The sequence below is a fragment of the Scyliorhinus torazame genome, chromosome 1 (genome assembly GCF_047496885.1).
Source record: "Scyliorhinus torazame isolate Kashiwa2021f chromosome 1, sScyTor2.1, whole genome shotgun sequence".
NCBI lineage: Eukaryota > Metazoa > Chordata > Chondrichthyes > Carcharhiniformes > Scyliorhinidae > Scyliorhinus > Scyliorhinus torazame.
The window spans coordinates 236,875,143-236,888,053 of NC_092707.1; the positions used below are offsets into that span (position 1 = coordinate 236,875,143).

Here is a 12,911-nt window from a genome sequence, read left to right on the forward strand (position 1 = left end):
CACCATCTATCCGTGATGCTGGACCCTTCAAAGTGTGTATCTTTATGCTGTTAGAAGATATACAGGAGTCTAGCAATGGTGCATCCTCATAGAAAGCTAGTTCTTGTCTGAAGACTCCAGAAATTCAATCCTCCACTCTTGGCTTCAGCAATTCAACTGTGGGAAGTGAAAGACATGAGTTTGTGCTGAACCTGGGTGACATAGGGTCCCCAAGTTAGCTAGTGCTGATCATGATATTTAGTGGTGCTGGTGACATTATTTCAACATGAGTGGTAATGAAGTGCCAAGTGCCAGTGGGATATCTAATACGGTCACGACGTCTCATTGACTTCCCCATCTCTCCTTGTACAAGTGCCACTCTGCCCATCTCCAAGGTTTCCTCCTTCATCGATGTCAGGATTGCCATGACTGCAGCTCCACCCTGGTTCTGCTTTCCCCTGGATTTGTGCGCTCTTTCCTACTATGAGGAAAGGTAGAGAAATAGTGTGAAGAGTTAACTGATTGCTGAGGATTGAGGGTAGATGTTTGAGGAGGGGTTCCTATGAGGAATGGGAGTGAGTAGGTAATAGAGTGCAGGCAAGTGGGAGTGTTGTCTGTTCTTTTTTATTTTTATTCTTCTCATTTTCACCATTTTCATCAAATAAACACCCAAAGAAAAAAATAAAATACAAGAACAATCCCCCAAACACAAACAGCACCCTGCTCAATATACAGACTAAAACATCCACCCATACATTCAGGTTAAAAACAACAATTAACTGTCAACCAGTAAACAGTGTAATCAAAGACCCCTCCCCCCCCAATGTCAATGGCAATCAATTCTTGAAAGTGCAGAATAAACAGTCCCCATGAATTTTAGAACCCTTCACTCATCCCCCTCAACTCGAACTTCGCCTTCCCGAGAGTCAATAAATTCAGATTGGTCCCCACGCCAAGCCGAGGCAGAGTGGAGAAGCTGACCTTCACCCCAACAGGACCCGCCTCCGAGCAATCAGCGAGGTGAAGGCTACACCGCACCCGCCTGCAGCCCTGGCTGGTCCGACACTCCAAAAATAGCCTCTAGGACCCTGGTTCCAAGTTCACGAGCACTATCCTCGAGGTGACACTGAAAACCTCCCTCCAACAAACCCCTCACATTCCACGAACTATCCTAACCGGGTGGTCCCTCACCCCCATCCACCTTTGTCATAATTCCAGGCCCTGCCCACTGAGCTTGACCCGCCCCGTCCTATTGTTACCATCGAACCCCTCCGCCTCTCCCAGAATCCCCCATCCATTTCCTCAAAAACACCTCACCCAATATCGGTGCCTTCTCTCCACTTTTCACACCTAGGCCCATCGAAACTTGTTCTACCAGACTCCAATGACCGCAGCCCCTCCCCCCACCACACTCCTGTTCCCTAGCCAGCTTTAGCTAGCTAGTGTGGAAACCCCACCCAGGCCCACTCCCCTCCAACCCCCTCCCCCAACCCGCCCCAGGAAAACAAAGAAATCCCCGTCAAAACACACAAATCCAGTGCAAACACACAAACCCCAAAGAACCATTACAAAAAATCCCAAATCCCACCTTGTACAAATAGGCAACTTCACCTCATTTAACACATATAACAACATTAAATTAAAAAATTACAACTATATACAATCTTCCACCTCCCCTACCCTCAGTCCAAGTCCAATCCTCAGTCCCATTTATCACTTCTGCCCCAGTCCTTCGGCCTTCACAAATGCCTCTGCCGCTTCCACCATCTCAAAATAAAAGTCTTTGGAGTTGTAGGTCACCTTCAACTTAGCTGGGTACACTACGCCGAACCGTACACCGCTGTTATACAGTGCCGTCTTCACTCGGCCGAAGGCTGCCCTCCTCCTTGCCAACTCCACGGTTAAGTCCTGGTATATACGTATACCAGCTCTAGCCCACTGCACCTCCCGCTTCTGCTTTGCCCAACTCAGGACCTTCTCCTTCATGTGGTACCTATGGAAACAAATTAGGAATGCCCTTGGCGGCCTATTCGCCTTTGGTTTAGGCCTCCACGACCAATGAGCACGATCCAGTTCGTACCGAGAGGGATATTCCCCCTCCCCCAACAGCTCCGCCAACATCTTGGCCAAGTACCTCGTCGGCCCCGGGCCCTCCATCCCTAGGGCAGGCCCACCATCCTCAGATTTTGCTGCCTAGATCTGTTTTCCAGGTCCTCCACTTTGGCTCGCAGACACTTGTTGGCTTCGACCACCCTCTGCAGCTTCTCACCCACCAAGGTGAACTGATCGCTGTGTTGCGACAAGGCCTCCACCGCTCCCTTCAGTTTCTCACCCTGCTCCCGCACTTCGACCGATGCCTTCACGGGGGCAATTGTCTCCTCCACCAGCAGCTTCAGTGCTGCCATCCTCTCCTTCCTCATCACATCCATGTGCTTTGCAAATTGTTTTTCAAATTTCAGAATCATCACCTCGGTCATCTTTTCTGCCGTGAACAGTGCGACCCAGCCCCCGCCAACTTTCCAGTGGCCGAGCAGACCCTTCAACTCGACGGCGAACCTTCACTCGCCCCCTTCTTTACTTTAGGTTCTTGGACATCCTCCTCCTTCCTTATGTCTTCCTGAACTTACTTAATGAAAAATTGCACCTGGGACTGGGCATAAAATTCCAAAAAATCAAGCTTCGAGCAGGAACCACCGAACATGTGACTTCCTCCTACATGCCGACACTGGAAGTCCCATGAGTGTTGTGTGTTGTATGTTGAGATGGAGATGTGAGGAAGAGGCTGGAGAGAAAGGATTGTGTATGACAACAGGTGTGTTGGCCAAAGGGGTTTGTGCAGGAGACTTCTAGGGAGTGAGAGAGTGATGGGTGTCAGCTGAGAATTGTAGGTCATGCCCTGCTGAATTAGGTCATTGAGGCTTTTTCAGCACAGGGCCCAGGCCCTCAGCACCACACCCCTGCTGCTCACAGCCTCAGCAGCTTGAAGCAATGTCTACTTACTGATGTTGGCTGGCCACCTCTTGCCATCCTCAGGGAAGCGGACATCTCTCTGTTCCCTCATTTCTTGAATTCTGACTCCAGGGTAGAGTCTGTGAACCGGAGGTAAAGTATCTACGGCATCCATTCTACAGCTCTTTCCCCATTCACAATGGAACTCTCCTTCCAAATACTGCTGCCATTGTGATGCAGGGTGCCTTTCAATAGAGATCCTTCATTGCTGCTCAGGTGTGTCATCTGACCCATCATCCCTGAGTGGCCGGGGAACCCAGAAGTGGGCTTTTAATTGGCATTGAAAGGTTTCACAAACAGGCAAAATATATTATTCTACAGATTTTGCCAGAAACAAGAACCACAAGGTGTCAAATCAGAGATTCAGGTTCTCCACCTGAAAATGGTCCTCTGTTCCAGCAGGAACTAAGGTGGGAAGATTCTGCCTACTATTTCTACAAATAAATATTTAACTAGTGTTAATAACATAGCTTTTAAAAAGTCTCTCTCAATTAATGTTTTATTATTTAAACCAGGTTGTTTTATACTGAACATAGAATTTACAGTGCAGAAGGAGGCCATTCAGCCCATCGAGTCTGCACCGGCCCTTTGGAAAGAGCGCCCCACTTAAGCCCCAAACCTCCACCCTATCCCCATAACCCAGTAACCCCACCTCATCGTTTTGGTCAATAAGGGCAGTTTAGCATGGCCAATTCACCTAACCTGCACATCTTTGGACCGCGGAAGGGAACCGGGCCACCCGGAGGAAACCCATGCAGACACGGGGAGAACGTGCAGACTCCGCACAGACAGTGACCTAAGCCGGGAATCGAACCTGGGACCCTGGCGCTGTGAAACAACCGTGGAAACCACTGTGCTACTATGCTGCCCCTATTTAGCAACCGTCTACATTTTCTGTGGACTTTAGTGAACTGATTATAAAACCCGATCAATTCAGCTTGTGGTGTACCGGTGATAGAATGCATTACTTAAAATGCTGCAATCCACGCAGTACAGGAAATAATGGGTGTATGCTGGTGAATTTACACAAATTAAAATTTAGAAAGGTAAATCATAGACTTCATGCAATGATTTCTTGTACTGTACTCTCGTGGAATCAGTTCTAATAATTCAGGAATGATAATTGTAAATAGGTTAAGCAGGTTCATATGATTGAAATGAATATCATCTTCCATTTTATTTTAATATTTGATTCGATCTGCTATTATAGATGATAGTGTAATACCCTAAGGTACATCACTTGTGTTGTATGCCATTACTCTAGAAACCATGACTAGAATCATGAATATTCCATTGGTGGCAATGGAGATAGAAATTCATGGAGCACTGAATATGTCAAAGGGCTAAGATGGGCTTTATCTTATTTAGCCATTATTAAAAAGAAAAATGGGTAATAGTTTTGAGAATTAGAATTGAAGCAGCAGGGCATGGTTTTCTGTGCAGACAGTAAACCTCATTTGTCCCCGGTTCCGAACAAGGATTTTCAAGTTCGTTCTCAAAGATTGTGCAGGATAGAAAGATGTATTAAAATGCAATATGGTTGCAAATTGTACCTCGTTTATGTTTGGATGTGACAGATGGCAGAATATTCAAAGACAAATGTAATAATGATCTGTTATTATATTCTAGATACAATGTATGCATCATGGCATATGGGCAGACGGGCAGTGGCAAGACTTATACTATGTTCGGACCACATTCTAAAGAAAATTTCTCTCTTTCTTCTGAGCCACAGTTTGATGAAGGAATTATCCCAAAAGCTGCAAGAGAGTTATACAGGTATGGAATCATAGAATCCCTACAGTGCAGAAGGAGGCCATTCGGCCCATCGAGACTCCACCGATCCTCTGAACGGGCATCCACCTCGGGTCAGGACGCCACTCTTTCCGCTTAACTGAGTAACCCCACCTGATCTTTTGGACACTAAGAGGCAATTTAGCGTGGCCAATCCACCTAACCTGCACATCTTTGGACTGTGGGAGGAAACTGGAGCACTGGAGGAAACCCAATCAGTTCTGGGCGGGATTAGCGGACCCCGTTATCTAACGGCACTCTGTCTTGTTTTCATGCTCCAGTGGGGGAACTCCCCCTGAGGCTGCGCTTAACTTCATTTCTTGCACTGAGTGCAGGAACAGATCGGGCTCCATTTAAAAATGGCATCCCGATCTCTCGACCTCCCCAACGCCCCACCCCCACCCCACCACACACGGGCAGGGTACCCCCCGGCCCGATCCCCGGCACAGGCAGAATGCCAGCCTGGCCCCCTAGCACTGTCAACCTGGCACCTGGGGGGCACTGCCAAGGTGCCTGGGTGGCATCAACCCTGCCCAGAGACTGACCACCCAGGGTCCTCCAATCGCCTGGGAGACCCCCTGGCCTGGTCCCCGTTTGAGAAACCAGTGCTCAACGGCGCCTGGCTGGGGTATCCTCGGCGAGGGCGATAGATGGCGGGTAAAGATCAACCCGGCGTCAGCACAGCTAAATGGGTTCTTAAACTCATTTAGCCGTGCAAGACTGAGTCCTTCCCATTGTTGGCGGGTTCCAGATCGTGAAGTCTCGCGAGATCTGGTTAGATTTCATGAGGCATAACGGCTGTCCGGAATCTCAAGCGAGGCCTTTCCCGGGATCTATCGTCTGCATCCCACTCCAATTATTTTCAGGCTGGAAAAATCTTCTGTCTTTGCTTACTCAGGCCTGAAATAGTGCTATGCACTCCATTTATATCATTTTGGAGTATAGTGTGCAGACAGACTCACCTTTACCTGTCCCCGTTCTGAAAGAAACTCCCAGCAGGGTATCTCGGAACAGGGTGCACTTCAATTTCCAATCCAACTTATCTCCACTTGCTCCAAATCTGATGAAAACATTGTAAACTTTCAGGTTCCATTTCTAATGTAAAAATCAGGGGGGGGGATTCTCCGCCAGCGGAATGTTCCGTTTTGCCGGCAGCCCGGGGGTTTCCCGACGGCGTAGGGCTGCCCTACAATGGGAATCCCCATTGACTGGCTGGCGTAATGGAGCATCCCGCCAGCGTGGTGAGGCAGAAATGTGGCGGGGCGGAGCATCCCACCCCAGGTTTCCCATTGATGTGAATGCAGCAGAGATTGTCCTTGATCAGGCATTGAAAGGTTTCACAAACAGGCAAAATATATTATTCTACAGATTTTGCCGTAAAAAGAATTGGGAACAAAATATATTTAATAAATTATTCAGTATACCTAATGCATGTTTACTTTGAAGACTTTAAGACACTAGTTTGTAAATGAAAGGCTTCTGTTATCTTTACAGATTGTTGTCAAATAAACCACTTGAAACACATTCTGTTAAAGTGTCTATCGTGGAAGTGTACAATAATGAAATAATTGACCTGCTGGCAAAAGACAACGATGGAACTGTCTTAGGTGTAAAACGAGATATTTTGACTACCGTTACTGGCGCCAGCAAAGTTCCTTGGTTAACTTACGAGTAAGTAAATTTCTTTCAGATTATTGATTTTTATTTTTTGATGTAAAGATTTGATAATGAACAACTGATCAGGACAATACATTGTACCATATAATGGAGGAAAACTACTGTGGTATCAAACGAGGAGACATTTTATCTGAAGCAATCTAGTAATGCAGCTGAGATTTATTTATTTTATTCGTTAATGGGATGTGGGCATCACTGGTTGGGTCAGCAATTATTGCCCACTCTGAGGGCAATTAAGAGCCAACCACATTGCTCATTTTATCCTCAAGTCTTAGGCCTGGATTTTTGCCATGATCTACAGCCGCTCCGTCTTGGCAAAAATCCTGGAAAATGGCTGGAAATTCTTGGTGCACCCCTGAACCCAGCCTTTCCTATCCTGGCGGGGACAGACTGGAGCAAAGCTGGGGTTCCTACATGCATCATTCGCAGAGGCAGTTGATCATTTAAATCACCAGCTTCCCACTGTAGTGGGATGTTGGGAGAACTGGAGCATGCAAATTAGAACAGGTAAGAGGAAGACTGAACTTGGTGGATTCTTATGCATAGCCAGGGTACCCTTTTAGAGAGGTAAGGTACCCCTTCGGATTTGGCGGCCCAGGACATCTTTGGGAGAGGTAAGGCACCCTTTGGGAGAGATAAGACACCCTTTGGGAGAGATTAGGCAACCTTTCGGATTATGCACTATTTACGCATAAACGCATTGGAACTGTTAAGCTATAAAAGAGTTATCCAGCAATTGTTCAACTGTCAAGGAAATGTTAAGGAGCTATCCAGGAACTGTCCCGATGTCGAGGGATTGACTATGAAGTATACTGCTGTAAAGGAAATATGAAGGAACTGTCCAGCTGTGAAAGCTATCCAGTAAGTGTCAAACCTGTCAAAGGTGCACAGTAAGTGTCAAAGGTGTAAAAGTTGAATTTGTTCCGGGGTTGGTCTCTTGGCTCATTTTTTCAGCCTGTCCCCAAGACCAAAAATCTGACCTCTGGACATTTGCAATGGCCGGGTTCTGTTATTGAAAATATGGAAAGCTGTGTCATTTGAAACATGAAAGTCTGGCAATATCTGGTCTGAGAAACATGAGAGGATACAGAGAAAGATCCCACAAAGGGTTAACAGCAGCTGCCAGGAGAGGATTGTAAAATGCAAGTAGCCTTGGTCACGCAGGCAAACAAGACAAACAGGATTTTGAATGAAGCCAAAAACAATGGCTCACACCCTCATTGAAAGTAACTATCTTAGTTAGCAGCTGGAAAAAAGGATGAGGTTCAGTTGAATTTGGTGAGAATTCTAGGTGTGAAAATTTTGCTAATACCAGGTAAATTAAAGAAAACGGGAGACTATCAGTCTACGAGAAACATAATTTAAAGCCAAAATCAAAGTCAAAATTATGAGCTGAGGACACAATTGGAAAATAAAACTATAGAAATGGCAGGAACCAAAACAAAAGTAACCTCTTGAAGTCAAAGCATTTTGACCATCACAAAGGAAACAATGTAATCAGCTCAATGAGATGAAGTCATGTCAAAATGAATACTTAGTTGGATTAGAAAGTTTAGATCAAAGATACTTTTTACAATCAAAGTGAAAAATGATAATTTGCAATAACGTCATAAAAACTTAATGACTGTTAGAAAAGATATAAACCTAGAGACCAGAGCAGGAACTACCCAGAACCAAAACTCAGAGGGAGAGAGAGAGAAGCAGAGAAGGAACAAGCAGCTAGAGTCAGATTACAGTCAGCTCGGCCATGGGAAAGAGACAGGGCAAAGCAGCCGAGCTAAAATAGCTAATACATCTAAGGAAGACTAGAATTTAAAGAGGAGGCAAAGTCAGCTCAGAGTCAGCTCAGAGATAGCCAGCAGAACCAGCTCTCATAGCTCGGTACATGGGAAAGATAGGACACAGCAACCGAGCTAACCAGCGAATACATCTAAAGAAGACCAGACTTTAAAGAAGATTGATTGTCAAGTTGGGCCCGAAGGTCCCTTCAACCAACCAGAAGGATCCAGAAGCAAGATCTTTTACCTTTCTGTAAATACAGTTATTGCAGCTTTTAAAAGAAAAAATATAATAATAAAATAACTTAATTTAACCTGAAATAGTGGTTATTCCAAAGTCTACTTTACTTACTTAGCAATGCGGGACCCAGGATCGATACTACTAAGTGGTAAGTAGATGAAATCGTCGGTGAAGGTATGGGTCGTACCGGGGGATAACTTGAAAACATAGTTTGACCTGAATAGCACCCACTGAAGCCTGTATCGTAGTCGGAGAGTTTGATCCCTGATCACCATTTAGAATGTCGGCCCTTTTTGGTATAGGGGGAATTCTAAGAATAGTGGTGAGTTTTCAAAAACAGTTCACAGAGCCGGGAAATCTCCCAACTCGGCGAACATGACCCGGGACAAAGATCTAGGCCTCAGAGTGTATTCAAATGGTAAATATTCTAACTTAAAGGAAACATTATTCTCAACTGAGCTAAGCTAATGCATTTGTCGAGGTAACTGCCTGATTGTTGACAAAATTCTATAAGTCAACAATAAGAAGTTTATATGACATTCAATTACATTACCATTGCTGAATCCTCCACTATCAACATCCTGAGGGTTACCATTGACCAGAATCTTAACTGGAACACCCATGTAAATACTCTGGCTCCAAGAGCGTATCAGAGGCTGGGAATCTTGTGACAAGTAACTAACCTCCTGACTTTAATAGGCTGTGATTGACAGCTTCCAGACACACAGCTGTCAGCATTCTTCCATTCACCTTCCTTCAAGGTTCACTAACTGAAGTGCTCTAACTGCAATATTTATAAACATCAAGCTTTGATTGACAACTTCTGGACCACTTCAAACAGAATTATGTACTTTTCAGTCACCTCCTTTTACAGTTGAGTGATTTTGAAGTAATCAGCTAGAAATTGACAGCACTTAACTCTGTTTGAAGTGGTCCAGGAGCTGTCAAGCAAAGCTTGATGTTTATAAACATTGTCTTGATGAAATGAATGAGTGGCTTGCTGATCAAAGAGCTGAGGAGGGTTTAAACACAGCTGACTGGTCTCCTCTCTCCTAGTTGATAGGCGGTGTTTGCTGTGTCTGAAACAGCAGATATATTACCCAGGTGAGTGTTAATGCAGTAATTTTTTTCACTACCTCTGCCTGGACTGCTCTCTAGCTTCCAGGCTGGGGTCTGTTTTCTGGGTGGCTGCCTGACAGAGGTCACTTTTCTGGGGAGTATGTGGGGGGGGGTCTCTTTATTTAGGGGGTGTCTAGAGGGATTCCTTATTTAGGGCTCTTTGGGGGAGTCTGTTTATTTAGGGAATCTCTGGTGGGGGTGGGTGAGCAGGCTTGCATTGTGGGGGGGGGGGGGGGGTGGCTGGCCCTCGGATGGACTTTGGGGGAAACTCATTAAGACCATAAGGCGAGGAGTAGGATTAGGCCATTCGGCCCATTGAGTCTGCTCCTTCATTCAATCATGGCTGATATCAATCTGTCCCTCTACATATTTTGTAAAGAGTTCTTCTTGGCCCACCGCGAGGTCCACCATCGCTACACATTCGTCAGGACCAGTAGTAATTCTCACCCACACAATTCCCGGCCCAGAGAACCCGAGAAACACGAGGGCCCGTAGACTATGATGCCTGGCCCGCTAAGTGGATGCAAATGAGTCTTAATGGTCCATATGCATCCTTCTGCTAGTGCGGAGCGCTAACTTCGATCCGGACCCCAGCATGGGTCCGGAGCTTCGGAAACAGATCGCTGCCCAGTGCTGATTCCTACTTCACAACCGCTGGACTCTCCTCCGCCTCATCAGTAACTCCGCTACTGGGAGTGTGAGGTGGAGAATTGTATTATGATTTTCCAAATGTCCTGCTACTACCTCCGTACTATTTTCTCAATGGAGGCTTATGGATCAGTGATGGCCAACTCAAAACACACTGAAAGCATGCACAGAAATTGTGGATAAAGCTTAAGAGACCCAAAATAAACTATAGATAAGAAGGCTTTCCAATACTGTCACTAAAGAACTCCTGTGCAACAAACAATTTAGGGGTGATTTACTTCAGTAATTTGAAATATGGCTGCAGGATTGTTGTAACAAGTGTACTACCCATTTATGTTAATACATTTGTTAAAATGTTTGAATCTCCGCTCTCTTGGAATATTCTCGAACATGCTCTTGTGTGTTTACCCTAGCTTCTGGCAGTAAACAGATCAGCATTCTAGTGAGATAAGGCCCATTACAAACCAATGAGCAGGTTTATTTTTCATACTGTTTTTTTCGTTTTTTATAAAAATATTTTTATTGAAGTTTACATTTTTACACTGTACAGGAGATGCTTGAAACGGTTATTATTTCTTCAATATACATGCTGTTCCTTCTTGGCACCCGCATTCCCCTCCTTCCCTTTACTATTTTTGGGCCCTATCTTAGGACCTGTCCTCTGCTGTAGGTGGTTTATTTGTTGCTCATTTTTCTCTTATAGCTTTTGAAGGGGCCTGCTGGCCCCCACGTTGATCTCTCCCATCCTGAGTACCTTTCTGCCATTTCCTTTGGTCTCTCCCCCGTTGCTCTCCCCCCTCCCCTCCCACATTCCTGTCTGCTTTCTGCCTGGTGGTTCCAATGCGTCCCCTGCCCACTCCCTTTCTATCCATTATTGGCTTCAAACTGGTCCTGTAACAGGCTGTGAATTGCCTCCATGCTTTGTGGAAACCATCATCTGGTCCTGGGATGGTGTATTTGACTTTCTCCAGGTGGAGAAATTCCGACAGGTTTGCCAGTTCGTCTGCAGCTGTGGGTGGTGCTGCTGATTGCCAGCCGAGCAGGATTCTCCGGCAGGTGATTTGGGAAGCAAATGCAAGGGTGTCGGCCCTCTTCCTCATGAAGTGCTAGCTGATCCAATACCCCAAAGACTGCCACTCTCGAGCACGGCTCCACCCTGTTTTTTCTTTATTCTTTCATGGGATGTGGGATTCGCTGGCAAGGTCAACATTTATTGCCCATCCCTAATTGCCCTTGTACTGAACATAAGAACTAGGAGCAGGAGTAGGCCATCTGGCCCTTCGAGCCTGCTCCGCCATTCAATGAGATCATGGCTGATCTTTTGTGGACTCCGTTCCACTTTCTTGCCCGAACACATAACCCTTTATTCTCCAAAAAACTACCTATCTTAAACTTACTGAGTGGCGTGCTAGGCCATTGCAGAGAGCACTTAAGAGCCAACCATATTGCTGTTAGTCTGAAGTCACATGTAGACCTGACCAGATAAGGATGGCAGATTTCCTCCCCTGAAGGACATTGGTGAACCAGATGGGTTTTTACAAAAGACCATAGGCTGGATTATCTGGGTTCTGGAGACTCATTGCTCCTGCTGGTGTAGATTCGCTCCTGGACTCCACTGGCGCTGAGTGGCATCCACGAGCGATTCCCTCTCTTTTTCCATGCACATTTTGCATGGAGCAGAGCTTACAGAATTCTGTCGGTATCCCAGTATCGCGCCTCCATTTTTGCGGAGGTGGGGGGGGGGGGGTCTAGATAGGGTGCTCCTTCAGAGGTTCGGTGCATATTTGATGGGCCGAATGGTCTTCTGCACTGTAGGGATTCTGTGATTCTATGATTTTTCACTCTACTGCTTGGACTGCTCTTCAGCTTTCAGGCAGGGCTTCTGATGGGGAGGCCTCTGATGGGAGGGCAGGGGGGGCTCTGATGGGGGATGCTTTTGGACGGGGGGGCAGGATTGGAGTTGTGGGGGAGAGGGTGACCTTCCAATGGACTTTGGGGACAACTCCATTACACACTGACCCACTTGACCCACCATGGGGTCCACTGCGTCAGGGCCACACTTGAAAATACCTGCACCAATTCAAGCCCCTGTGAATCCCGGCTGAGAGGCCTGAAGCATCACGGGAGCCTGGATGTAAATGGATGTAAGGTACCCATTTACATCTTCCCGTTGGTGCGGGGTGTGTAGCGTATTGTCACCGGTGGCAGGGGACCAGAGCATTGGATCCCATTTTTAGGCCCACGCTCGATTCTCCACTCAGTCAGGAAACCTGCTAACGGTGGCAGGTGACGGAAAATCCACCCCCATATGTTTGAAAGGAAAGTAATTTGTATTAGAATTTCTTGCTTCTTGTAATATCCCAAATTACACAAACTCAACCAATAATATAGGCCGTGTTTTACTGAGCTCACTGATTATAATCTTAAGAATTAGTATTCACTCAATTTTTGGATGTTTCCAGATTTAGATTTGTGAGGTCGAGCTGATAAATAATTTCTGCTGTCTGAAATCAGAGACCGCCTACACTATGCCTAAGTATCCTTTTCAGCTAAGATTCCATGCCTGTCTGACAGGAGAGGCCTTTCTAATACCACAATCTTCACCGTGGTGATCGTCATTTTGGCCTGAAATTGACACAGTTTACAAGAAACATAATTTTCTTCAA

At 46.0% G+C, this 12,911-nt stretch overlaps 1 protein-coding gene across 3 annotated transcripts in view; it reads left to right on the forward strand.

Moving 5' to 3' along the window:
• kif25 (kinesin family member 25) overlaps positions 1 to 12,911 on the forward strand; it is a 331,410-nt gene that overhangs the window by 242,423 nt on the left and 76,076 nt on the right. For all 3 annotated transcript variants that reach the window (XM_072503593.1, XM_072503588.1, XM_072503600.1), the window contains exons 10-11: positions 4,618 to 4,767; positions 6,277 to 6,453. In XM_072503593.1, coding sequence (XP_072359694.1) covers positions 4,618 to 4,767; positions 6,277 to 6,453 — 327 coding nt within the window. The remainder of the gene's footprint in view (positions 1 to 4,617; positions 4,768 to 6,276; positions 6,454 to 12,911) is intronic.